Here is a 25,552-nt window from a genome sequence, read left to right on the forward strand (position 1 = left end):
CTCGTTGTGCACAACCGCACCTAGCACCACGAGATGCACGTACAGTTGTGGAGCGTATCAGCAGGGAAAATGACAGGCAGGCCCGGCACATGTACATTATAGCGCAGAAGGGAGGGGTGAAGCGGCACCCACCCAGCGCTCCACAGTTCCAGACCACGCAACGTTTGGACCCTTTCAAACAAAGGCCCCGTACCACGATAACGTCCCACCCATCGCACGCCGCATCGTGGTCGGCACCCACTGGCCCCAACTCATACAACCTAAAGGATACCAACGCGCAGTACCGGGCTAAGCGAGGGCAAATTCCCCATACGCGCCACATCTGCCGTTCTCGGTAAATACGGGCCGTACGTGCACAGGTTGTCAAGCACCCCTCCAGTCTTCAAGCGCAAAGAACAAAAACTTCGTTCCTCCTCCGCCGCAGCATTCCTACTGCGACGCCAGCGGCCGGCGCAGGGCGAACCTGCGGCAGCTGACCATCCCCCACGCCCCACGACAAGCTCCCATTCCACCACCATGCGGCCATGCCCCAGTGGTACAACACCGACGGAACTGACGCACCCCCATTTTCACTGGCGAATTTCGAATGCACCAATGGCGCGCCACGCACGGTGGCCTTTACAGTGTGAATCCGCTCCATCCTCCGGGAGAGAAGGTGCACGGAGTGAGCAAACACCGTCGACCAAACTATCCGTCCCGAAACCTTCAGAGGCCTGAAGACAAGCATTTCTTGTTTTTTCGTGGTACTCCCCGCCTTGCACTACCACACCGTCCCGACAGCGACCCTCTGCGCATCTTGGTTGCCACACCCACCCTATTGAATGGAGGAGTCCCTATTGCGAGCGGTGAGCCTAAACTAACCGCACAGGTGGCCCCAAATGGGCAAAGCACGTTGTCGTATTTCCCCCTTCTTCTTAATATGTGTGTCTTTCCCTCCTTATACATGGCATTTGCTTTTGCTCACCCTGAAGGAGGGGCCCTTTTTCTTGGTCTCGCTTCTTATTGTTGTGTTTTGGTCAAATAGTGTTTTCCCGTGAGCGTACCACGTTGTAACACCATCCCTTCAAATCATTTAATCACTCATGCGTGCGATGTCCCGGAGGGCTCGATTTCTCTTCCATCACGCGGGATGACCCTCCCCTGACCACAAGCTGAACAAAACATCCTATTGCTTGTTGCACCTCAAGAGGTGATGGGTCGGCCGCGCCTTCTTCAGGATGTCGCTACCGGTCCTGTTGGACAGCCCTCCGTCTACAATGCTCCCCGTCGGACCATGTAACATTTCCATCGTGCTTTTATCATTTATGAATGTTGAGAATAACCACGGTCCGGCCTCGTAGCGCACACACACACACACACACACACACAGCTGCACCAACCCCTGATGGAATCTCCAGAATACTCATGTGACCCAGTCCGGTGAAAAAACCGCTCCTAACTTTACCAGCATGAGCCTGGTTATTATGGACACTTCTTGCGCACACAACTCCACGACTCATACAGGCTTCGTTGTGTGGCCCGGTTACTTTGGCGCCTTCCTCAACGCATACCTCTACGGGTCACCATAAGATTTAGTGAAGGGCGCGTTATCCCCCGAAACGGTATGCGCCCGCTTTGGTAGTTTAAACTTCAATGAAGTCATCTTTTGATCACTAGGTATCGTGGACAGGTCCAGCCCGTGGGGTTACATTTCAGCTTCCGTCAACCCTCCTCTGTTTGCGTTAGCATAAGGTTGCCGGCGGGGAAAAGGTTTAATATATTCTGTTTACATTGGTTAGTAACTCAGTGGATCTATCGTTCACGGCCATGAACAGAACAAAGTCGGACACCGTTCTTTTTGCCACACGGTACGGCTATATGGGGCCTTCCCAAAGTACTGTCGGTTTATAATGACTCTCGCCATCTTGTTGGGTGAAAGTTTCTTACCCACCACATAATTTGTAGATTAGAAAAAAACTTTCTCGGCCGCTCAGAAAATGGCAACATTTCCCATGGGTTCAAACTAACGAGTGTAGAGTATGAATTTCACCGTGGCGAGCACCGTCGATTCGTACCAAGTTGCGTCTCCAATCAACTGAGTTATGGATCCTACTGCCAAATGTTGGCGCAGAAACCTTTCTCTTTTGTATACGCAACTGACAGTCAACAGAGTCCACAAATCTCCTTTGAATCAACTACTGCATTGCTTTGTAATTGGCGCAGGTGGTCGCTGTTAGTTTTTGACGATGCCATGACAGAAATCCCCTTGCTTTCCCCTAACGCCAGTTCAATAGCTTCACACTTCCACTTCCCGACACTCCTCAGCATTTTCGATTCCCGTTGAGTAGTTGTTTACCTGTAGTTTAGCCCGTTTACCTCCATGTGCTTTAGTTGGTACACCATACACGCCATTTTCTTCAGCAGAAGAAGGAAATTTCGATCTTCCTGTGGCAACAATCGGCTCAACCATGCGAAACAGTTTGTGTTTCGCGTCTTCTCAACCTCTGGCACGTTCTTTACCGGGGCATCCGAGAGTTTTGTCTGTCGTTGGTGGCACATTTTTGACCTTGGTTGCGGCTACCGCTCCTTCTATCAGCGTCTTGCCGTTTATCACTGGTGGAAGGGTTGGTCCCCATTCTGGGGCGTGCACCGCGTTCGAAAACTTGCGGCCGCTTTTTTTCTGTTGCCGACGATTTGGGTACATGATCTTTCCATTTTTTAAAGGCTAGTACATGCATGACATGTATCCTAACTTCAAAGAGGTCGCCTTTCCCTTGCACCTGTGGGAGATTATCAGCTTCCTAGTTTAGTTCTGAAAAACTACTGTTCATAGTAAGAGAAATTACTGGTCTACAGCTATGGATATTCCTCACTAGAGAGTCGCACATTGCTACGTGCATCCTGTCCCCATTTCAGTTTATACACGCTTCCATCTTGCAGAGCACTTTCCTCTTCCCTGTTACCCACCGTTTCTTGGATTATATACAGGTTGCCTCTTTTGATGAGAAGTGGGAGCTTCGATGAGCGGTTGGCATTATTTTTTCAACTCCTGACCCGGCGATGGCATGGAAGACTCTCGAACTGCGGTTGTAGTTCAGCCTGAGCGCGGCGTTCTTCTGCGGCACATCACAATTCTATTGGGAACTACTGTCCGGGGCGAATTTGGTTCTTCAATTTTTTCTCCTTGCAATTGTCCCTGTGTGGACGACTCCCATTTCGTCATCCACAAACCAATTTGAGGTTGTCTTGCCTCTGTGAGTTCGTGAGATATGTTTGTCTTATGTAGGATGGTGGAAAATAACGTTCACCCGGTTAATGATCTCAGCCTTTCCGTGCCCGTTGTGGCGTTCTCCAGAAAGCGGTTGGGCGCAACGGTGAGCTTTACATGGCGGTCAACCGCCACCATGGTGGTTGCGTCTCCCATCAATTTCGGAGTTGACGACCCCTTTAGTAACTTCCACTACGTCCAGGACGAGGCATAGGCTCTGGGGACTCCGTTTTCAGTGCGTGCGTGTCCGCAACGCTTATATCCCATCACATTAAAGCAAAGGCTTTCCCCTCGGCTGAACCGCGTTTCTCAGGGAACGCAGAAAGTCACTTCGCCCTTTCGCAACGTTTCCACCGGGACGACCTCCTTCGATTGGGGCCGGAACATTTTATATCTCACTGAGCCGCGCGGGTGCCGGAACCAGTGGATTGACTGGGACCTTCGGCAAGTAACAGAGTGAGGCCGCGGGGATCTTGCGTATGGACTTGTTGGCATGTGCTTCGGTGCAACTCGAGCTGCGTTGGACCCCCGGTGGCCGGCAGTCCGCCGTGCGTCGGCGCGGCCGCGGGTAACCCGAGGCAATTGCCATTCCATTCTTTCTGGGAGGGCTTTGACACGTCGGGGTTTATGTGTACGGCCGGCGGCTAACCTAACTGCCACGAAAGAACAACTCCAATAAGTTGTTTCCGTCTTGATTCTCGAGGTTTCAGGGATCCCGTATTAAACCATCCGGCGTGGGGGCGCACGGTCAAAGTCTTCTTTCCACATGCGGTGTGATTGACTGCGAGGTCGTGGGTACCCGGAGATAGTTTGAGGGTAGCTCCCCTTTGTAAGCTTTCCCCCCGCCCGCGCTACGGTTACTTCCGTCTTCTTTCCACAATGGGATATTCCCAGTGGAATGGGTTCCGGGGCCTTATCACCTCTCGTGCGGGAAAATTCTGACTCTTTGTGCCCTGTGGGGTTGTCTTTGATGACGGGGTCGGAGTTATCTTGAGACAATTTCACATTTCCTTCCCCCAATACGTTCTGTCGGGCGATGTGTTCTCGTACGGTTGCCCCTGCGTTGCGTTCAACTGGTTGATCCTCGCGCCCGTTGCGCCTTACACGGAGTTTTGAGCCCCCCTTCAGGGTTCTGGGCGTTACCGGCAGCTGGGTGGTGGTTGCGGCTCCTTGCCATGAGTTTCATGTCCAGTGGACGCTGGAAGACATCTGAGGCAGCGCTCATTTTGATAGTATTGGCTATGTTGCTGTTTCTGACGTGTGTGTGGGAGGCTTCGCTTAGGTCGCTGATGGTGTTGCCGCTTTTTAAAAGTTCGGTCGAAAGGCGCGATGGGGGTGAGGCGCCGTGTGTGCACATAAACTGTGTTTGTGTGTGTGTGTGTGTGTGATGGAGGAGCGACTTAGCTCCACCAACGCTGAGAGAAGTGGTTTTAATCTAGTGGTTACTGCCGCTTTGGATTTCCCCTACTGGCGCCAATTCTGTTATTTGTGCCAGGTAATGGATAATTTGGGATGAGGGTATTGTTTTAATGTTGATGAGAGGCCGCACATGTTTTTTCCCTCTCGCCAATAGCTTGCATTTCCAAAAATTTATTATATACCCTGAAAAATTGGCGGCATTTACCTCAATACACTGCTGCGTTCTGTATCTGGACGGTTGGTGCGTACCCCAGAAAAATACGTAGCTCCTTTGAGTTATGTGTGGATGTTGTCCATTTATGCCACTGTTTCCCCTACCTATGTGGGGGGACTTGGTATCTTTGTGTTTTTGCCCATTATGAGGTAAAGCTATTGACGTGGTTTGCTGCGCACTTTCTGTTAAGTATGTTCGAGCTATCGTGTTCATGCGATCAATTTACGATCCCTATAACGGGTTATATATTGGGTTTCTTAGTTGTTGTTGTTTTTGAAGAAAGCGTGTGTCGGGGACGAGCGGCTGTTACAAACTAGGAGTTAAGACCGTCAGTCGTGTATATTTTTTGCGGTGCTGAATTCATGTGCCATCACTTACATCTTTTTCGTATGATTAATTTTTTTTTTTTGCCGAATCAGATTATCTGTTTATTGGAGGGTATTGGAGTGCCTTCGCTTTTGTTTAGCATTTTCCCGATTTCTGTTACTGGTTGGTTGGTCTACCGTTTTCCTGCGTAAATGGCGTAGGCGACGTGCTAACATAATTTGTGTTTCACTTACTGCGGTGCTGTGGGCAAGAAAAAGACCTACTTATGGACGTGAGCCTTTCGAACTATTGGAAAACAGTGGTTTCACTCAGTAAGGCTGCATCAGTTTTGCTACTGTCGTACATTTGAGAGTGCTCTCGACGCTTTTCGACCGAATTTTTTTTTAAAAAACTTCGTTGAAGTGTTTTCACGGCCATGCGCGTATGAATAGTAGGAACATTCGTGTATATATGTGCGAAAGTTTCTGTTTTTTTTGTTGATGATTCAGTCTCTTGACTGACGCCTTACCCTTTTTGGTGTTGATGTATCATATTAGGCCAGGAAAAGAAGGGGGAGGGGTTCACCAATCTACATTCGTACCGACCATTGCCACTAGAATCCATATGGGTAAATATTTGTAATCAACTTTTGAGGAACTAGTACTATATCTTATTTCTCTAGAAGGAGGCTAACTACTGAGTGGGGTGATCCACTTTATAGTTTATAACTCACGGACAAACAAACCCGTTCCTATCCTTGATTGAGTTTGGCTTGTTCTACCGGCCCTTATAAACACAAAGCTACTGTTGTCGGAAATTCGTAAAGAAAGCCGACTGTCGTTTCTTTGCTTTTTCGTTATACGTGGTTGCACTCTTTGTTGATACTTTTGTCAATGTTATCTTATGCATAATGCTAAAGCACGAAATGTACCCTAATTCAAGTTGTTGTAATGTGTTGCTGGCTTCGACATATTACAGATGAATGCCCCCTTTCTACTATAAGACACCGTTTACCTCCCCCCTGACAACAGTGGAGAGAGTTTGCCAGATACGCCGCCAGCGGTTAAGTCCGTTGTGGAAATAGCATCAACAGGATGGATGTAGGCGATGATGAGTAAGCGTTAAATCTTCTCATAGACGTTGTGAGAAACAGTGTCTCACAGTTAAATAAATATTGGCTCGCTGGTGTGGGGACTTCTTGCCACCAGAGCCTGCGTGGGCTGACAATGTTGTCGGGCATTACCTTTGAAATATTTCTGTTTAATTTTGAGATATATCATGATTTTTCTTCCCCCCTCCTTTTTTCTTTAGCCATTCGCATCGTGATTGCTTGTGGAATTCCGTCAATGACAAACTCTTCAGTGCAGCAGGTTGGTTGCCGGGTAACATACATATGGCTTTCTGGAAAGGATTCGCATCACGATATTCGCAGCAAGGACAGAACCATATATATTTCACCTGATGATTTGGAAAAGGACCCCAAAGAGCTTCTCCGTTTGGATATGTTCCCTGTATGGAATTTTGACGGTTCCTCAACAGGTCAAGCTGAAGGATTAATAACTGAAATTCACATCAAGCCTGTAAATGCGTACCACTGTTGCATTCCCCGTGCTTCCTCTTCAGTACCATGGATAGTTGTACTCGCTGAATGCTTTTTACCGACCGGCGAACCCACACCCGATAACTCGCGGGCGGTAGCTCGTCGCATATTTGATAAAGGGCTCGGTACCCATCCATGGTTTGGGATGGAACAGGAATATTTCTTGGTAAAAGACGGACATCCCTATGGTTGGTGTCCCACTTGTCCCCCCGCGTCCCAGGGACCTTACTACTGCGCAACTGGCTCTGAATGTATCCGAGGTCGGAAACATGTTGATTTGCATTATGAGGTTTGCCTGCAAATGGGACTCAAGATATGTGGCACAAATGCTGAAGTTGCATTTGGACAGTGGGAATTTCAAGTCGGGCCGTGCGAAGGGATCGAAATGGGTGATCAGCTTGTTGTGGCTAGGTGGGTGTTGCTACGAATTTTGGAGCTTGAAGGGTTGGATGCAGATTTTCGTGCAAAGCCTATTTTGGGCGACTGGAACGGTAGCGGACTTCACACCAACTTCTCAACAGAGGCCACTCGGGCACCGGGTGGTTTGGAAGTCATTTATCAATATATTGAAAGATTAAAGGAAACTTCGTCCAAGGATATAATTTTTTATGGAGTTGACAATAACGAGCGGTTAATAGGGAAGCACGAGACCTCAAAATTAAATGAAACAACGTTTGGAATAGGTACACGGGGGACCTCAATTCGAATTCCTACCGCTGTGGCTGCCGCACAAAGTGGTTATATGGAGGATCGCCGGCCTGCGGCAGGGGCTGATCCATACTTGGTGTCATCAAGGCTCTTTGCATCATGCCTATCAGTGGACGCCGTTGAACTGGATTTTTCATCTCCTCGACACGAGCGGGAGTGGATGGCAAGTACTTCTAAGGTGTAGCGTCTAATAGGAAAATGTTCTTGAATGAGTTTGTGCAAAGAATGTGTCCGCGAAGCTCGGGCGTATCGTTTTTTCTGTCAGCGGAGCGTCAACTTATTTAACTTAACTCAACCGATGTTGAGAAATCCCTCTGTCGTTTAGGAACTTTGTTGTGCATTCATTTTTTTATTGTTACGTTATTCTTTGACCTTTTTTTTTTTAACTGTCAGTTTGTTCGTATATATTTTTTCTATGTGATAACACTAATATCTGGTAGAGTGTCCTGGAGAGGGAGAGGGAGAGAAAGAGAAGATTAATCTAATCCGTTATAAATGAACGCAATGGTTGTCGGTTGAGTTTTCGTAACCAAAAAGAAATCGAACGCCTTTGCTCTACCCGTTGCTGCTGTTCTTGGGGGGGGGGGGGAGGGGAGCCTGTCATAGGCTATATGACCACTGTCCCCATTGTGGTGTTGGAGATCTCTTTCCTCCTTAACTCTGAGCTGTTATGATCCCTCTTTATTCATTTTATTGGTTTCCATGACGCGGGTAGGTGCCAGACAAAGGTAACATTCATGCCTGGTTGCCTTTCGGCGCTGGCGTCGCATGTGGAATCAGCATCTGTGGTCAGTACCAAGTCGAAACGTAAAAGGAAAAGTAAGAAGAAGGCTTTGTACGACCAATATCTTGCTGACTCAGGCAGCGAAGACTCATCTGAACTGAGCAAAAATGTGAACGGAACTCCAAGCAAGTATGAATATGAAGAATTTGAACCCGGTATGGATATAAATATTCTCATTCAACAAACTATTCAGAATGTTGTGCAGAGCGTATGTTTAGAAGATTGTGACGGCCTATCACAATTTGGCGACAATGATTTAATTTGTTTTAGCGCGGCAGTGAAACATAATAGTTCTATTCTTTCTCTTCAAATCCGGTACCTTGATGTTTCGGATGTGTCACTTGTACCTCTGTGCCGTGCACTTGAGTGCCATCCTTCTATTCGGGCTCTGGATCTATCGGGGACCAGGGGTGGCCGCCCCTCTGTCAAAGCGGTCTTTCAACTTGTGTGCACAAATCCTAATATATTGTTTGTTCGCCTGGACGATACGATGGTATCCCCACACGACGCTGAGGATATAAGGGTTGCTACCCTATATAATGCTTTGGCATGCCCTGATCCCACTAACAATCCCTTTTATTTAGGGTTGTTGCGAAAAATAAGCGACATAGAAGAGGAAAAGCAGAAATACAAAGAACAGCTATCGGAACAGTTGTGGCTTTTTTCAAGTCGACCCCAAAACAATTTAAATTCGGGTAAGGAGAAAAAGGTTGGATTCAGTGAAAAGGTATCAGAGTCTCGAATAGGCGCTGATGTTTGTGCACAGTTTATGTCTGGGAGGTGTGCATACGGGTCACGGTGCAGGTACATTCACCCTGATAAGACCACCGCACTTAGGAACGCAATTGCCCTTAGTAAATATAAGATGGCGCAGATGATCGATGACGACGCGAAATCAGTTAAAAGCAGCGCAACTTCCCTTGGACAGACTGGAAGGGGTAGGTTGCAGAGTAGACTTCGTCCAACGAATTTTACTATGAATAAAGTGCATTGTGCGGTCGCCACTGTGCATGAAGGTTCGGTTGAACAGTGTAGTGCAGGCTCGAACGAGGAAGCGGCTGACGTAGCTTTGAGGTTGTCCATTTGGACATTTGCTCTTGTTACTGCTGTTTGCAGTGTTGTGCTGATCGTGGTTTACTGATGAGCCGTGTAATGGGTTTGTATATGTTCTTTTTTTTTTTGTTAAATCTGGGTGTCGAGGTGTGTAATGCAAATGGGTACGGTAAATTCCACGGGGTTCCACTTGCGGATGTTCATTTTTGAGGAAAAAAAATATGCAAACCTACTTTCTGTTTACTACCATCGGGTACTTATAACAGAGCTATAATTTAGTGACAACACTGAACTACCGCAGGTTATCGGCAACCAAATTTGTGGCGAGGTATTTTAGGAGAATAATCTCTTTCTTTGAAAGACATACACGTGGTGTACGGCACAACTCAATGTCTGGTTCTTTCCGAAAAATATGTGAGCCTCCTGTTATGGAGGGTATCGAAGTTTCTGCGTTGGACATACGTAGTCGTCGGCAATTTAGAACCACAGGATCCGATGTGATGGAAAAGTATATTTCATCGTCTTTTTTACCTATATTAAGGGAGATTATTCCTCACAGTGATAATCCACCGGGGTTTGGTGGGTGCTGGTTTTGGGGTTGTTACTTCCATGGTTTGTACGGTGAAGATATGTTGGTTGACCTAAACGGAACGGGAGTCAGTTTATCGGAAGATCCATTAGATACACAGGTTGCACTGAGGAAGAAGTCGTTTTCATTGGCGGGAGACGAGTCAAATAAGGTTATTTTAGAGCACTGCTGCTCTAAGCTGGAAGCGCTATGTGGTTTGTGTCTTTCTGTGGTTCTACATGTAGCACGACAACCGATGTTGGAGGATGGGGAGGGACCGCAAGCGTTAGTGTTGTGTGCTACCAAGGACCAATGCGATGAAGTGCACGAGCTCATAGATCGTTTCGGATCTGGTCTTCATTTAGTTACACACAATCTGTTTGGTGCGTACCCACCGATGCCAGCGGAAAGAAGAGCAGACATCGTCGTGGGTACTCTGCCGCTGTGGGAAAGCGTGGTACACCTCGCCCCTCGCAGCAGTCAGGATGAACTTGAAGAAATTTTATATCATTTGCCGTACGATACGAACAGGGCGGCGTCAACAACACGGTGGCGACCATATTCTCTCGCTTTTGTTACTCAGTTGTTGCTTATCGATTTGGATTTGCAGCATTCACTCGGTTATTGGCCATTACTGCTACACCTGTTCGCTAAGCAGGGGCAGCTCACCCCGTCGATTCCACGCCGACCAAACGGCAGTGAAGGTCTCAAAGGGAGCCAGTGTTCGTATGTTCACGGTGCCGTGCTTCCTAAGGAATGCCAGGTCTACTGTTTGGTGGACGGGTGCGGCGAGGGACGAAAGCTTTTTGGGACCTTGCTTGACTCTCGCAAACGTGATTATGCCTTGGAAAGCATAGAGCTTGCTTGCATCAGTTTGAGGGCCCAGTCTTTGAACATGAATGCACGAGCTATGGATTCTGCGAACTTATATGCACAGGGGAGGACACGCCAGGATAGCAATGACGAGAGCAGTGATGCGAAAAGGGTGGAAAAATACATTCCACGGTTAGAAGTGTACAACGCGCTCTCGCACTCTCGGCTGCTGGTAGATGCTAGTGCCCTTGCTGAATTTGCTGCCGAGGCGGTCCGTTGTGCCCTCTCTTTTTGGTCGAGGTTTGAGGGGACGCCACACACTGAGGACGTGGAAAACGCTTCTTCTGTCGTTGATGTTAGTTTGGCATACACATGCATAAATTCAGGTAGGTATTCCGGAGAAGGAGAGAGCGCGTGGTTTGTCACTAAAATGATGGCCGTAATAACACCAACCGAACACACAGCGATGCACCCCTCACGGACAACATTGCTTATAAAGCACTTGGCAGATGAGTTTTCGGGTCAGATATTCGATGGGGGTGTTTTGCAGTGTTTTTGCCGTTGCCAAGCGATAGAGCCGGTAGATCCTTTGGACGTGGTGCTTGGACCCATGTTCTCTGCCACGGCGAAGTCGCTTTCCGGAGAGCCACTTTTTTTCCCCGCGTGTGGCACTGAGGTAGTGGATGGAGACATGAGCGTGGTGGCTCGACACCGGGCTGAGCTCCACAAAGCGGTTATGAAGGCATCGTCGACAACAAATGTGTCCACATTGTTTCCCCTGTACAAGTTTCTCAGCACCGTGCCGCGGCTACCGTGGAACACTGTTCTTGTTTTCCGTCGTATTGATTCGTCCAGTTCCCTATTTTGTGGAATCCAAGGGGAACATAAACCAACCGCACTCCTTTACCTCGAGGAGTGCTGCCAGTATGGGAAGGTCATTTCTTTTTTTGTATATCAGAGACTGGATGTCGAAGACGGTGCGGAGGGAAGTGTGGATTTTTTTGTCGAGTTCCAAACTTGTGAGGGTGCAATAGAGGCTGTTAAGCAGTTCTCAATTCGTCTCGCCACCCAGAACCAGCGAGGTGAGGGAACAGCACAAGTCAGATTTTTCCCAAACGATTTGTACTACGAGGGTGTCAGTGCTGAGCTCCGTAAACTGGGTGGCGGCAACACAAGATGTGACGAGGAGAGTGAGGCAATGGACAGTGACGAAGATTTTTTTGGTATTTCGCTTCTAGCCGAGCGGTGAATACACGTGGTTACGTTTGCGGGGCGGGTGAGTGTATTTACGTTGTTCCCCCAGCGAGTTGTCCTAGTGGGCGAGAACCAGAGCCACCGGCCGCGTCAGACTACATTAATATTCAACTCCATGCCATTATATTTCTTTATGGTTTTGTTGTCCTTTGCTTGCTAACTGATTTTAACGGATCATCCGGAGTCTTTTTAATGTGTGCGTACACGTGCTGCACAAATAGTGTCGCTGCCATATGCGCCTGTTGGCGTTGTGCTGTGAGTTTATTTTGTGCCGTTTTCATTTGTTGAAGTAGGTTGCAACTTTTTTCACCTCTCCAATACGCATAACGGTTAACTAAATTTATTACTGAAAGGTTTCACGTAGTAATGGTGTCACTGAAGCTCCAAGCTCGCCTGGCAGCGGACATCCTGCGCTGCGGCCGCGGCCGCGTGTGGTTGGACCCTAACGAAGCAGTAGAGATTCGCAATGCCAATTCACGCAAGAGTGTACGCAAGTTGATCAAAGACGGTTTGGTAATGCGAAAGCCTGTTAAGGTGCATTCGCGCTCCCGCTGGCGCCAGATGAAGTTGGCGAAGAGCATGGGACGCCACGAGGGTACCGGCCGCCGCGAGGGTACTCGCGAAGCACGCATGCCCAGCAAGGACCTTTGGATGCGCCGACTTCGCATTCTTCGCCGTTTGCTTCGCAAGTACCGCGAAGAAAAGAAGATTGATCGGCACATCTACCGCGAGCTGTACATGAAGGCAAAGGGCAACGTGTTCCGCAACAAGCGCAACCTTATGGAGCACATCCACAAGGTGAAGAACGAGAAGAAGAAGGCTCGTCAGCTTGCTGAGCAACTCGCGGCGAAACGCCTAAAGGACGAGCAGAACCGCCGCAAGGCACGAAAGCAGGAGCTGAAGAAGCGTGAGAAGGAACGTGAGCGTGCACGCCGTGACGATGCCGCTGCTGCTGCCGCTGCCAAACAACGAGCTGCCGCGAAGAAGGCTGCCGCTCCCGCTGCCAAGAAGGGTGGCAAGGCTGTTGCCCCCGCCACTCCTGCGAAGGCCGCCCCTGCAAAGGCCGCCGCTGCGAAGGTTGCCCCAGCGAAGGCGGCTCCCGCAAAGGCCGCCAGCCCTGCCGGGAAGAAGGCAGCGGGTAAGAAGTGAAGGTTGCACCACTGCTTCTAACTGATTTTGGTACTTTTCTTTTTATTGTGTGTATCTGCTATGTTTTCTCTTTTTATGATTGAAAATTCTGTAATGTATATTTTGGATTTGTTACTTCGTCTTGCACATTTCAGAGATGCATTTTTTTCCCGGTTGTCGTGGCAGAAGGAGGCCTTTTCTAGTGTAGGAACCGTTTAGGTGTGATGTCTCATGTCACAGCTGACCTCGAGTGTTTTAAGTGCGATATGTGCGGTGTATATCTTCACAAGGACATCTTCTGCAATCATAGACGTGAGTGTAAGGGTCCTCATTCAACAGAACTGAAGAAAAGTGAATGCCGTCAGATAGAAGCAGCGCTAAACGAAAAATCGAGAGAACGACTTGCGTTGCAGTCCGCTAGCGCAAGACCCCTTGTCCCTGCCGAACTCATGGAGTTACACCAGCAAGCGCGCATTCGGAGGGAGGTTGCCAACAAGTACGAGAGTGAGGTTGAGAGGAAAATTCAGGAGCGACTTGCTCCCGAGAGGATGCTAGCTCTCGCTAAGTTTCTTGCGGAGTGAAGATAGATGCCTTTTTTGTTCATTGCTCTTCCATCTGATGTCGGAAACCTGTGAGGTGATTGGGTGAGATGTTTCCATCCTTCTCTGAAAATGCGTGGCCAAATATTTCTCCCATCCCTCAGGTACGCATCTACGCCTGCCGCGGCCGTCGGATGTCAGCATGCCGTGGTGGTAGTGAGGTTAGGGTTGTAACTGTCACCGATTCACGGCGGTGAAGGGGTCGATGCTTTCGTTATGTCTCCTCTCATTCCTCCCCCGTACCGACATCCCACCGTATCGCTCTCCACCCCCTTGTTTTTTGTTTAATTTGTAGCCAATTTTGCTTCATCTTATACCCGTAGATGGTGTCACTGAAGCTCCAAGCTCGCCTGGCAGCGGACATCCTGCGCTGCGGCCGCGGCCGCGTGTGGTTGGACCCTAACGAAGCAGTAGAGATTCGCAATGCCAATTCACGCAAGAGTGTACGCAAGTTGATCAAAGACGGTTTGGTAATGCGAAAGCCTGTTAAGGTGCATTCGCGCTCCCGCTGGCGCCAGATGAAGTTGGCGAAGAGCATGGGACGCCACGAGGGTACCGGCCGCCGCGAGGGTACTCGCGAAGCACGCATGCCCAGCAAGGACCTTTGGATGCGCCGACTTCGCATTCTTCGCCGTTTGCTTCGCAAGTACCGCGAAGAAAAGAAGATTGATCGGCACATCTACCGCGAGCTGTACATGAAGGCAAAGGGCAACGTGTTCCGCAACAAGCGCAACCTTATGGAGCACATCCACAAGGTGAAGAACGAGAAGAAGAAGGCTCGTCAGCTTGCTGAGCAACTCGCGGCGAAACGCCTAAAGGACGAGCAGAACCGCCGCAAGGCACGAAAGCAGGAGCTGAAGAAGCGTGAGAAGGAACGTGAGCGTGCACGCCGTGACGATGCCGCTGCTGCTGCCGCTGCCAAACAACGAGCTGCCGCGAAGAAGGCTGCCGCTCCCGCTGCCAAGAAGGGTGGCAAGGCTGTTGCCCCCGCCACTCCTGCGAAGGCCGCCCCTGCAAAGGCCGCCGCTGCGAAGGTTGCCCCAGCGAAGGCGGCTCCCGCAAAGGCCGCCAGCCCTGCCGGGAAGAAGGCAGCGGGTAAGAAGTGAAAGATGACTCCTTTTTTCTTTTGTTAATTCTTTTCTAAAGAACTTGCACGTTTTGTGCCCACTATTACCATCATCGTCTATTTCTTATTGTTATTCTGTTTCCATAATGATAACACCCGCTTTGGATCTTCCCCTGTTTTCAGGCTCATTGCTTTGTTGCGGCGGTTCGCGTGGCCGTTTTCAAGGAATAAATATTTGGCTATATTGTTGATATTAGGGTGAAGCGACCATTTATTTGTTACTTTAGAACATTGTCTCTTCTGCTCGGGGCATCGTTTGACAGTTGTCTATGATTCTATCCCTCGACATGAAAAATGCGCCCGATTCACGATGTAAGTCATCGGGACACGGCGGTAAATGCCGGAAGGAGGGTAATCTTTCACGATCACAACACGAAAGTGCCACTCACACACCTGTGCGGGCACGTGGTCCCCGGAGGAGTACTTCTCGGTTAGTAAACGAGCGGTCGCCAAACAGGTGCGGTTGGGCTATAGGTGCTAGTGCGATGGAGGAAACACCGGAGATTCTGGGTTTGCGCCGCCGGGCTGAGGAGGTTGCTCCAATTTTGGGTGCTAATGTTTGTCAAATCCGTGATCTGTTACTATTACAGCGTGTAGCGATCGAGGTTGCTGAACGATTCTCCCGTCTGGAGGAGTGGTACGTTGCACAGTTGCGGGAGCGCTCCGAGTACTTGGAGCACCGCGTGACGCAGTTGGCGGAGGCTGCTGCTTCTCAGACCGCTTATTTAACCTCTGATAAGTCCCGAACACCGACGGCGGTACGTCACCGTCAAGGTTTAACCGGTAGAGCCGCGGGGATGAGTAGGCCCTCGCTCAGTTTTCGCAGTAGGTCTCCTTCGAGTAACGATGATGCTGGGAGGAGCGGTGGGGCCGCGCCGTCTTCCCCTTTCAAGGTCCAGCATTCAAAGAATTTAAACAGCTCGCGCATTCGTTTTACAGGGCGTTCTACCGCGTCACTGTTCGCTCTGCACTTTCAACCTCCAACTGTCGAACATAACTATAACAATTCGGCCGATACTTCTCGGGGGACGGGCCCCAACAGACGTCGGACTATGGATATGTTAGGACCTTGTGGGGGCGCAAGTGCCATGAGGATGAAACTAACGATGAAAGACAAGCGAAAGTCACCAAGTTCAGGTTCCCACCAGAGGCGTCCTTCTAAGGGGGGTAGCGAATCCGAGGTGTACGATACCCTGAATGGTAGCAATAGCAACAATAAGCAGATTAGTACACGGCGCGCTTGTGGTTCAACTATCTTGCTCTCAGTTTCAGATAGGAAGCACACACCACGTCGTGTGTTGCCCGCTTCCAGCAGACTGATTTATGCGGTCGATGCGATCGCACGGGAATGATGCGTGTACTTTTTTTCTTTTCGTGGTTGGGTACTGAGAGGTCATTCATTTAGTGGATGTAAGTTTTTTTTCGTTTTGTCGAATTACGAGGTGAACCATTGTGTGCCTTCATGGTATGACGCCGTGGTGCCCTTGTTATGCGTTGATCTCCTCTAGAGCAGGGAAAGAAAGAATGATCCATGTACAGAAAGGTCGCTATGGGTGGGATATTCTGTTTGTTTCTGATTTCTGTTTATAGAAAGCGTGTGCGTTTGTGTGATCGCAAATAAGACTCGTATAATATGTTGAAATATGTTTGCATAATGTGCAATTCTCTTTTTGTTGCATGTCTTTATGTTGCTGGTGTTATGCTTCTGTTATTACTTCCTGCTAAGATCTGGAAAGGACGGAACTTAGCCGTGAGGGAAACTGGAGAAACGCAGGAGGAGGTGTCGTACCTTTCGCAAACAAGGTAGGTAGCTCATTATAATCGCTAACTGATCGGGTGAAGAGGGTGAAAGGACGTGTGACGGCACACCGCGATGGAGCAAACCAGCAAACCCGCTAACCTTCCTCCCTGTTCACCAAGACAGGCGGTGAAGAATATTCTTAGGGGTGTCGATAGCCACGTTCGGGTTATGTCCCATTTAGATAACGTGTCCACTTCTTCCAGTTACTCGGCGGTGCGGCTGAAGAAGCCGAAAACGGATTCTTGGACGGAACCATTTAACGTGACCCGTGTGCATCGAGGTACATCTACGAATAGTTTCTACCAGGAGGTTATAGCACCGTGCGTGGCAAACTGTTTAGCTGGGCAGAGTTACCTGTTTTTAGTTAGTGGTCCCTGTGAAAGCGGTCGAAGTCAGACCCTCTACGGCAGTCCACACCATAAAACCAAGGGCGTCGTTGAACTTGCCGCCGAAGACTTGTTGGGCTATATGACCGGTGGTGCTGAGAACAACGATGACAACCCTAGTAGGGGGCAGCCAACAGTCACCCATTCCGCCTTTGTTACGCGCGGGTCACACATAAACGAAACAAAGACAGGCGAGCCCGTTCCTATTGTGGACTTTCCACCTCCGCTGGGTCGCACTGCTCTTCCGCGCATGCAGTTGCTAGAGTCAGCTGCTAGCGTTGTACAAATACCCGAGCACAAGTATTCAGACACTTCTTGTATTATTCAGTTTCAGGTTTATGTTCCGGTGGACACCCTAGGACGGCGTTCCATGGCCACACTAACCTTTGTGGACGCTGCAGCATTTCACTCGCAGCCGTGCAGTGAGGTTCGTCATCTTGTATCTACCGTGCGTCGGGTGGCGGGACTGTCTAACGGCGACGGCCCCAGTTTCGATCAGAGGAAACTGACGACTTTGCTTGAGCCTGCACTTATGGGTTATGTCACGCTAATGTCCATCACAACCATCAGTGGTCGAGATGACTTACACGAAGCGGCATGTGAAGCTCTGCGCTTCGCTGAGACCATTAGTCGGATTCATCAGGTTCTTATGTTAGTACACATCAACACGCCCAAGTGGTTCCTAGACACGGCGGAGAAAGTAGAGGTTCTGAGGTCCCAGCGTAATAAGATGCTGTCTGAACAGCATGCTCGCGGCGTGTATGACTATTACGTGACTGTCACCAAGTGGTTGTCTCAGCATGTGGCCGGCGCCGGTTGTACGTTTGATAAATTACTTGAAGAAGTGGAGCAAATTCGTGAAGACCTTGCGTGTGAGATGAAGGAGAGGGTTAAAAGCGTCCAGGCATCTATACAAGAGGCTGAGAAACAGCACGCTCTTCAACTTGAGCGCACACGCAATGCCCACGCGATAACAACTTCACAATTGGACAAGGTAAAACGCTTAGACGAAACAATAGCCGCGCTTACTCAGAAGGTGACACAGCGAGATCTGTTCAACGACCACAAAATAAGCGAAATGCGTATCGAAATATCTGCTATTGAAAGCGAAACAGAGACGCGGAGACAGGAGTTGCTGCGGTTCGAAAATGAGGAGAGGCTGTACGGAACTAAATGCGCGGAGGTGATGGGGGTTCTTGAGAAATATTCAGCAGACCTTGCTAATTCCCAGATGCACTACGTGCTCACCGAAGAGATGAGTGCCATCGAAGAAAAGAAGAAACGCCTGGAGGCAGATCTTGCAACTGCTTCGCGTATTGCACATATGGAGAGTGACAATTTCCGCGCTAATCGAGAGAAGAATTCACGCCTCTCACACCTGTCGGTGATGCAGCAGAAAGTTGACTCCCTTCGGGGACGTATCTTAACAAACAGCGTTTCCCATACCATGAGCCGAAGCGCAAGCCACCTTAGCCCGCGTAGTCAGCCTGACGCTTCGCCTTCAGAGTCACCGGCGCAAAAGCGGCGGCGGTTCGCAAGCCCGCGGTACTCCGCTGTGTAGCGGTGTCAGCTACGTTGCCTTCCTTTTGCTTTCCTTTTCATTCACTGTATCTTTTTTGGCGTCGGGGTACGGCCAACATACTGCAAAATAATGTTAGGTTCACACATGTATATATATATATATATAGAACTAGATCACCTCTCGCTTACGCGGGGAGTGCTTCGTGCGAAGAGGCGAAAATGGAGAAAAAGGATGCGCTTTTACGACGGGACAGGAGTTGTGGTCACCTCACCAGTGTTTGTTTGTACTATTATGAGAAATGTTAGGGGAAATGAAGCAGAAGAGAAGGAAAATGTGGATCGGTAGATGAGACAGAGGTGAACTTAATTACTGTAAGTAGTTACTGGGTTTGTACGCTTACTGTGTGTAGGGGAAAAGAGGGGTTTCCGACATTAGGCAGTGTGTGCGCGGTGGCAAGGGCGATTGCCACCTACGCACACGTGCCTCTATCCTTTGTATCCATACGTTTTAATGTGTCTGCATGGTGGGAGTGTACAGAGGGAGGTTGTTTGTGCCGCACTAACCGCGGCCATTTGTTTGTTCCATTTGTTGGATAGTATTTATTTCCGCGGTTACGTAACTTGGGGGTGCATGTGTATGTGCTTCCTTCCCATAAATTGCGCTGTGTTGAACTACCTCCCTGAGTGGGGAAAGTTCTTTTTTTTGAATATTTCTTTATTTTTGCCAAAACAAAAAAACCTGCTTTATATTTTGACAGCTTGTTGCACTTGCAAGGGTGAAGCACTTGTGCTTTCCGTACTTCACGGTAGGGGAAAGTTATAGGCAAAAGAAGCAACGCGGAAGGGGCTATTTTTCTCCCTTCGCGGTGAAGAGAAGGAGGGTAAAGGAGCAAACGGAAAAGCAGCCAAACTCAGAAGGAAAAAGCTTCAGGAAAGCCGTTGAGGCACGGAAGGTTAAAAAGAAACAACCCTATATTGGGCGGCTCAAGTGTATCTTGTAGAGGGTTTGGGTATTCACCAAGACTCTTGAGCTCAGTGCAGCGCCGCAGGTAGTGCGTTGGAGAGGGGTAATGCACGACGGGTCGCAGCAAGATGCGTCCCACGGAGCGACTGCAATGAACAGTGGTGTGGTTCCGGATGGCCAGTGGAGGGTGGATGAAAATATCATTATCCGAGAGATACTTGCAATGAATACACTTGCCATGCAGAGGTGCGATACGGGGGCACTCGATGAATCAAGTAGTATTCTTACTGATGCCTACATGAAACTGCACAACGATACATCAACCGGTGAATCCCAGGGGTTAGACGCGGTACGTGCAACGACACTCAACAACCTTGGTGTTGTTGAATGCCACCGCGGGCAGCATCGACAGGCGCTAAGTCATTTCGAAGCCGCACGGCAGTTGGAGGAGGCGTGGAGTGCCGCCTCCCCTTCCGTGGCTTTGAACAGCTGTGCTGCATATAATGCACTTGGAATGTATGACAAAGCCACGGCTGCTGCAATGGAAACTATCAATATGTTGCGCAGGTTGTTTGCCCAACAAGAGTTTCAGGGATCGCCTACCGGTGAAGTTGCTTCTACCCCCGGTGGAAGCTGTGGCGCACAACCTCAGAGCGATGGGATGAATGTTGCCAGTTCCGACAACGCAGCACTGTGGGGTGCCGCCTGGCACAATTTGGCGGTTGCGCAAATCAACACGGCAAAGAGCAGCACTGATCTGAGTGAGTACACCAATGCTGCGGCTCTGTTCCAGAATGCTATGCGTGCGACGCAAGAGTTGTTAGGGTATGACCATCCGATGACAAAGAGTGTGACGGAGACATACCGTGCGGTACGCAACGCGCTACGGACGCACGGCGTTTATAAACAACACCACACTCTCTTTACGGCACCTTTGAGGCCTGCGGACCCGCGTGATGAGGCGGATGATATGGAGCAGTATTTCAAGCAATGTGGCATCAAGTCGAGGAGACGGGCTTTGGAAAAGTATTACCGCGATTTGACCATCACGTTCTGTGGTGCTGTGACGAATGGAGTGAAACTGACTGAGCGGCTCGATCCCACTCCGTACCCCCTGGCAAAAGATGTGTCATTTCGCAGGAGTGGTCAAAAGGATTCACTGCGAATGTTGCGAGCAATACCGACGGGGAGCACTATTGAGAAAGCATGTCACCTGTACGGTAATCCACATCCTTTGCTATTTTCGTTACCGCCTGAGTACCGTGCAAGTGAGGTGGGGACTGCAAAGAGTATCCCAAAAGCTGCATCAGCTAATTCTTTTGCAAAAGTGCCTATGAAACCCAATGCTCTCGCAAGCTCCAGAAGACCACAACCGAAGCGTGAGCAGATATTTAACGAGGGGCAAAGGAGAATGCAAATTCAGTCGAATATGCCAAAGCAGCAGCAGCGCCAAATCGGTCCGCCATCGACTGTGGTGAACTATTCACGCGCACTACAGGAAACCCCGGGAGCTGCGCCAACTATTCCTCAGATTACCCCTCTGAGTTACAAAGCGAGCATCGATGAGCACTGGCAACCACCAGTTAATCAAACTCCGGCACCTGTGAATTACAACTGGTCCGTTCAACAGCAGGCACCAAATACTGTCCCAACGGCTCCGCTTGTTTACCAGCAGGCATCAGTTAATCAAACTCCGGCACCTGTGAATCACAACTGGTCCGTTCAACAGCAGGCACCAAATACTGTCCCAACTGCTCCGCTTGTTTACCAACAGACGCCAGTTAATCAGGGTCAAGCACCTTTGAATCACAACTGGTCCGCTCAACAGCAGGCACCAAACGTTGTTCCAACGGCTCCGCTTGTTTACCAGCAGGCATCAGTTAATCAAACTCCGGCGCCTGTGAATCACAACTGGTCCGTTCAACAGCAGGCACCAAACACTGTTCCAACTGCTCCGCTTGTTTACCAGCAGGCACCAGTTGATCAAACTCCGGCGCCTGTGAATTACAACTGGTCCGCTCAACAGCAGGCACCAAATACTGTTCCAACTGCTCCACTTGTTTACCAACAGGCACCAGTTAGTCAGGGTCAAGCGCCTGCCGTGGCCAGTCAACCCCCCCTGAACCAGATGCCGAACGTTTCTCAAGGAGAATCATTTGATCACCAGCAAGGGATGAGTGGACGACAGGAACCTTTGCGCCAGCAAGAACAGCAGATGCTGGCCTCATGCCGCCGGCAAGCTCCCGCTGACCTTGGCCAGGGAGCTGCAGCCGACCACCGTTCGCATCAGGAGTCGGTCTCTAATAATACCCTGGTAGTTGGTGGACAGGAAGAAAAAAAGAAGAAGGACCATGTGCAACCTGTTCCCGCTGCACCCGCGGCTGTTCCTGCTGGGCCCGCGGTCGGTGAGGCTTCGAAGCCTGCAGCGGCGGTTCGAGGGCCCCTTCCACCCCTGAAATCACCACCAGGTGGTCGTGTGATAGCAAAGGCTGAGACATCCGATGGAGTTGAGGGAATCGTTAGTGCGCCACGCAAAGCTTCGTCCGGAGGGCAAACAGCGACATATGATGCACGGAGAGCCTACGAGCAAATAAAGTACATTCTACTGGCCGACCCACCGGCCGAGGCTTCCCGGAGAAAATCTAAGCAAGACCGTAGCAAAAAGGATTCTGTGCCTGCAAATGTGCCCCAACAGGAATGTGGCCCCTGGACCGATAACGCAGCACCCGCAGCCGGGGAGTCACCAACGGAGCATAAGCCTCACCGTCTATTTGATGCTTTATGGGTTTCGGGCGGGGGCCCAGCTGACCAGGCCCCGCTGCGCGTAGTTGGGAAGCCCAGCTACTTTGTGTCATCCGTCCTTGACATGCGCCAGGGTCAGGCGGAATTCCCTGAGGAGGTGATGCAGATGGTGGCGGAAAATAGTCGTTCCTCTTGTTCCGATGTGGAGGAAAGACATTCTCAGACGATGGGGCCCGCGCAACACTCATGCACTGAGGCTGGAATACCCACACATGATCAGTCATGAAAGGGTACTGATCAAGATTTACGAGCGTGTATGTGTGCCACGTGCGAGTTAGATGTATAGTTGAACATGTGGTTTTCTCACCTACTGGTTATCAGGGAACAGGAGGAAGAGAGACGAGAAAAGAGAGTGTAGAACCCAGGCGGAATCCGGATGTGTAGAGTTTTTTTTATCCAACCCCCTCCTACAATCCCCAATTGTGACATTTTTGGATATGCAATGTTCAATTCTGTTGTACTTTTCGTGGGATATACCCCCCTTTCCGGACTGAATCCTCTTCCTGAAGATTGTTGACTTTGTTTCTCTGGTTTCCTGCTTTGTTCCCAGCAATGGGGGAACTTGTTCCTCTATTTTGCCATGTATGGTTCCGGCGGGGAGACCACAGCTACTATTCACATTATTGCTATTCGTTCCGTTTTCCTTTTCATCTCTGTATGTTTTTTTTTCCCTGACCCACTTAACGTATCTGTCCAACATACAGATGGGCTCGAGTGAGTGCACGATCTCAGTTAAAGGACAAGAGGGACGGGATATGTTAGTGGTGGCGGCTGTGAGCTAGCTGAGCTTATTTGGACCACTGTAAGGTGTGCATGTGGTGTGGGGTGTCGCAGTGGAATTTATAGTGGCTGAGCCGGTGTTAGTTTTGGGATGCCTTCTTCGCTTTCCATTTTCTTACCTGCGTTCCATCGACTATTGCAGGTGATTTTTTTGTTACTGTATTCATTGCCGTTACTTGTTGTCGTAGTACATCACCGTATTTGCGCACCGTAGTCGCCACTCTAGACGTTGTGTGCCACAAAGTTTGCCATGCATGGAACTGATGTACAATATGATATGTACGTTGTGCGTATATGCCGTAGGCTGCGGGATGAATTGTTTGGGCCGTTACTTAGCTTTGTGTAGTGGCAATATTTCTGTTGTTGTTCCCACTGGTAGCTATGTTTTATTCACTGTCTTCTCTACTGTGACCAAGTTCTTGTCACGGACTCTTGAGGTTCATCCTCGCCGTTTTGTCGAATACGCTTCCACACCGCTGATCATCTCCGTATATCTTCCCTCCTTTTTATACACTTTTTTGTATGGAATGACCATTCGAATCCGATATCAAAAAGAGTGAAACTAAAAAAAAAAGTTTTGCATTACTTCAATTAATTAGTACACATTACACCCAACGTCATGACCGGTGGGGAGTTGGATGTGGTTAACCGCATTCACAGGGAGCAACGCAACCGAAACGCATTTTGCATGTGGTGGATTGGCATGATTAACAACTTCCACTACTGCTTGGTGCTAAGTGGTTCCCTGAGTCTTGCTGAGGGATATGGAATGAGACAATACGTTGCACTGATTACGTGGGCGAATGTGTTCTTCGGAATTGTGGCCCGTATTATTAATGCATTGGTTCTCTCACTACTGTCGTTCAACATCCGCGTGACAGTAACGTATTTTATGGGGCTGTTGGCAATTTTCTTGGTGAGCTTCGCTTATGACATCGGTGGACACAACAACGTTGCTGCTTTTGTTGTACTACTCATCGGTGTCGTCTTCATCGGTACTGCGAGTAGCTACGGCGAGTCCGTGTTTCTTGGATATATGGAGCGGTTACCGTCCAAGCAGGTCGGTGCGTGGTCCTCCGGGACGGGCCTGTCGGGCGTTGCTGCCTCTCTTATTTATCTCGGACTGGCACACGCTGGTTTTTCAAACTCCTCTATCTTCCTCATGAGCACACCGTTTCTTGCGATGTACTGGGCATTTTACTTTTTCGGCCTTAAACTGCCCGTTGAAACGCGGGAGGGTGGGTACAAAGCAATGGTGAACTGGAAGGGCACGCCGTGGAGGTCCATCACTCCGGTGCCTCATAATAAGATGCCCGAATGTTTGAAGGATATGCGACAGGAACAATGTTTGGCAACTGAGGGGTACGAAGATGGCATGTACTCTGAGCAAGACGGAGACGACTCGCACCGGTCGCAAACCTTCAACGAGTATACTTGGCCTATTTTGAAGTCGATGCACAAGTTTACATTGTGGAACAACTTCAACCTTGCCAGTGTGTACATTGCGGAGTACGCTGTTCAGTTCATGGCACCTTTCTGTTTCCCTTGCAAGCAACTGAAGGAGAGCAAGAGCTTCTGGATAAAGAATGCGTTCGTATTGACACAGTTCTGCTATCAGTTTGGCGTTTTGATTTCTCGCAGCAGTCTTGTGTGCGTTCGCATTCGGCAGGTGTGGATTTTGACTGTTATTCAAGTGATTAACGCTGTCGCATGGTTTGTGGAAGCAAAGGTACACTTCCTGGAGGACCCCGACGATGAGAAGCGGCAGCTTACATTCACTTTCATTTTGTTTGCGTGGATGGTTTTTGTGGGGCTTTTGGGTGGGGCCTCTTATGTGAATGTCTTCTACAACATACTTGAGGAGACGAAGGAGGCTCAGAATGCTGAGATTGCTGAATTCGTTGCTTGGCGCGGGAGGAAGAGGGCACCTGGGCTATCAAGTGAGCGCGTTTTTAACGATACAGAGTTTGGGGAGCCTTTGGGTTCAGAAGAGGAGGAAGCCACCATTATACGAGACTGTGTTGCTCACATTACCGCCGAGTGGAAGACAAAGCGTGACATGGCCATGAACATCGGTGCCCTTTACGTTACTGTTGGCATCACGCTTGGATCCCTCCTTGATCTCTTTTTTACGGTGGTCGTACTGCGCGGTGGTGGTTGCAGTTAGCGTCTCTGCTACCATTGTGGTCTCACACCCTCTCTTGTAAGCTTTTTTCTTTGTTTTCTTTAATTAATTAATGTACCTCCCCCTCTTTGTTTGAATCCGGGTCATGGGAAGTGTCTTTCCCCTAGATAATCCGTTTTCTCGTTTGTGTGGTACTAGCACACACAAAATATGCCTTTTCAGCGGACTTTAAACAGCTGACATCGTTTTCATTTCTGAGGGTTAATACGATACAAAGTCGGGAGGTAGGCGCATGAGTAAACAGTTTTGAAGGAAAAAAAACTGAACGAGCGCGAGTAAAACATGATAAAGCTA

At 49.4% G+C, this 25,552-nt stretch overlaps 10 protein-coding genes across 10 annotated transcripts, besides 3 other annotated features; all 10 read left to right on the forward strand.

The window, feature by feature from the left end:
* Window positions 1-25,552: part of a sequence feature (sequence corresponds to BAC RPCI93-27E10) that runs on past both edges of the window.
* Window positions 1,343-1,368: a microsatellite.
* Window positions 4,609-4,634: a microsatellite.
* On the forward strand, window positions 6,413-7,678 carry Tb927.7.4970 (glutamine synthetase, putative; the record flags this gene model as incomplete). The annotated part of the gene is made up of 1 exon (XM_841027.1): window positions 6,413-7,678. The coding sequence occupies one exon, from the start codon at window positions 6,413-6,415 to the stop codon at window positions 7,676-7,678; it is 1,266 nt and encodes a 421-aa protein (XP_846120.1).
* Window positions 8,232-9,419, forward strand: Tb927.7.4980 (hypothetical protein, conserved; the record flags this gene model as incomplete). Its single annotated transcript, XM_841028.1, has 1 exon — window positions 8,232-9,419. One exon carries the CDS (start codon window positions 8,232-8,234, stop codon window positions 9,417-9,419), a length of 1,188 nt encoding a protein of 395 aa, XP_846121.1.
* On the forward strand, window positions 9,721-11,961 carry Tb927.7.4990 (hypothetical protein, conserved; the record flags this gene model as incomplete). Its single annotated transcript, XM_841029.1, has 1 exon — window positions 9,721-11,961. The coding sequence occupies one exon, from the start codon at window positions 9,721-9,723 to the stop codon at window positions 11,959-11,961; it is 2,241 nt and encodes a 746-aa protein (XP_846122.1).
* Window positions 12,333-13,115, forward strand: Tb927.7.5000 (60S ribosomal protein L19, putative; the record flags this gene model as incomplete). Its single annotated transcript, XM_841030.1, has 1 exon — window positions 12,333-13,115. The coding sequence occupies one exon, from the start codon at window positions 12,333-12,335 to the stop codon at window positions 13,113-13,115; it is 783 nt and encodes a 260-aa protein (XP_846123.1).
* Tb927.7.5010 (hypothetical protein, conserved) lies at window positions 13,319-13,675 on the forward strand (the record flags this gene model as incomplete). Its single annotated transcript, XM_841031.1, has 1 exon — window positions 13,319-13,675. One exon carries the CDS (start codon window positions 13,319-13,321, stop codon window positions 13,673-13,675), a length of 357 nt encoding a protein of 118 aa, XP_846124.1.
* On the forward strand, window positions 14,017-14,799 carry Tb927.7.5020 (60S ribosomal protein L19, putative; the record flags this gene model as incomplete). The annotated part of the gene is made up of 1 exon (XM_841032.1): window positions 14,017-14,799. One exon carries the CDS (start codon window positions 14,017-14,019, stop codon window positions 14,797-14,799), a length of 783 nt encoding a protein of 260 aa, XP_846125.1.
* Tb927.7.5030 (hypothetical protein, conserved) lies at window positions 15,089-16,171 on the forward strand (the record flags this gene model as incomplete). Its single annotated transcript, XM_841033.1, has 1 exon — window positions 15,089-16,171. One exon carries the CDS (start codon window positions 15,089-15,091, stop codon window positions 16,169-16,171), a length of 1,083 nt encoding a protein of 360 aa, XP_846126.1.
* Window positions 16,693-18,567, forward strand: Tb927.7.5040 (hypothetical protein, conserved; the record flags this gene model as incomplete). The annotated part of the gene is made up of 1 exon (XM_841034.1): window positions 16,693-18,567. One exon carries the CDS (start codon window positions 16,693-16,695, stop codon window positions 18,565-18,567), a length of 1,875 nt encoding a protein of 624 aa, XP_846127.1.
* Tb927.7.5050 (hypothetical protein, conserved) lies at window positions 19,598-22,519 on the forward strand (the record flags this gene model as incomplete). Its single annotated transcript, XM_841035.1, has 1 exon — window positions 19,598-22,519. The coding sequence occupies one exon, from the start codon at window positions 19,598-19,600 to the stop codon at window positions 22,517-22,519; it is 2,922 nt and encodes a 973-aa protein (XP_846128.1).
* Tb927.7.5060 (hypothetical protein, conserved) lies at window positions 23,693-25,240 on the forward strand (the record flags this gene model as incomplete). The annotated part of the gene is made up of 1 exon (XM_841036.1): window positions 23,693-25,240. The coding sequence occupies one exon, from the start codon at window positions 23,693-23,695 to the stop codon at window positions 25,238-25,240; it is 1,548 nt and encodes a 515-aa protein (XP_846129.1).

Source organism: Trypanosoma brucei, chromosome 7 (genome assembly GCF_000002445.2).
Source record: "Trypanosoma brucei brucei TREU927 chromosome 7, complete sequence".
In the NCBI taxonomy this organism is placed as follows: domain Eukaryota; phylum Euglenozoa; class Kinetoplastea; order Trypanosomatida; family Trypanosomatidae; genus Trypanosoma; species Trypanosoma brucei.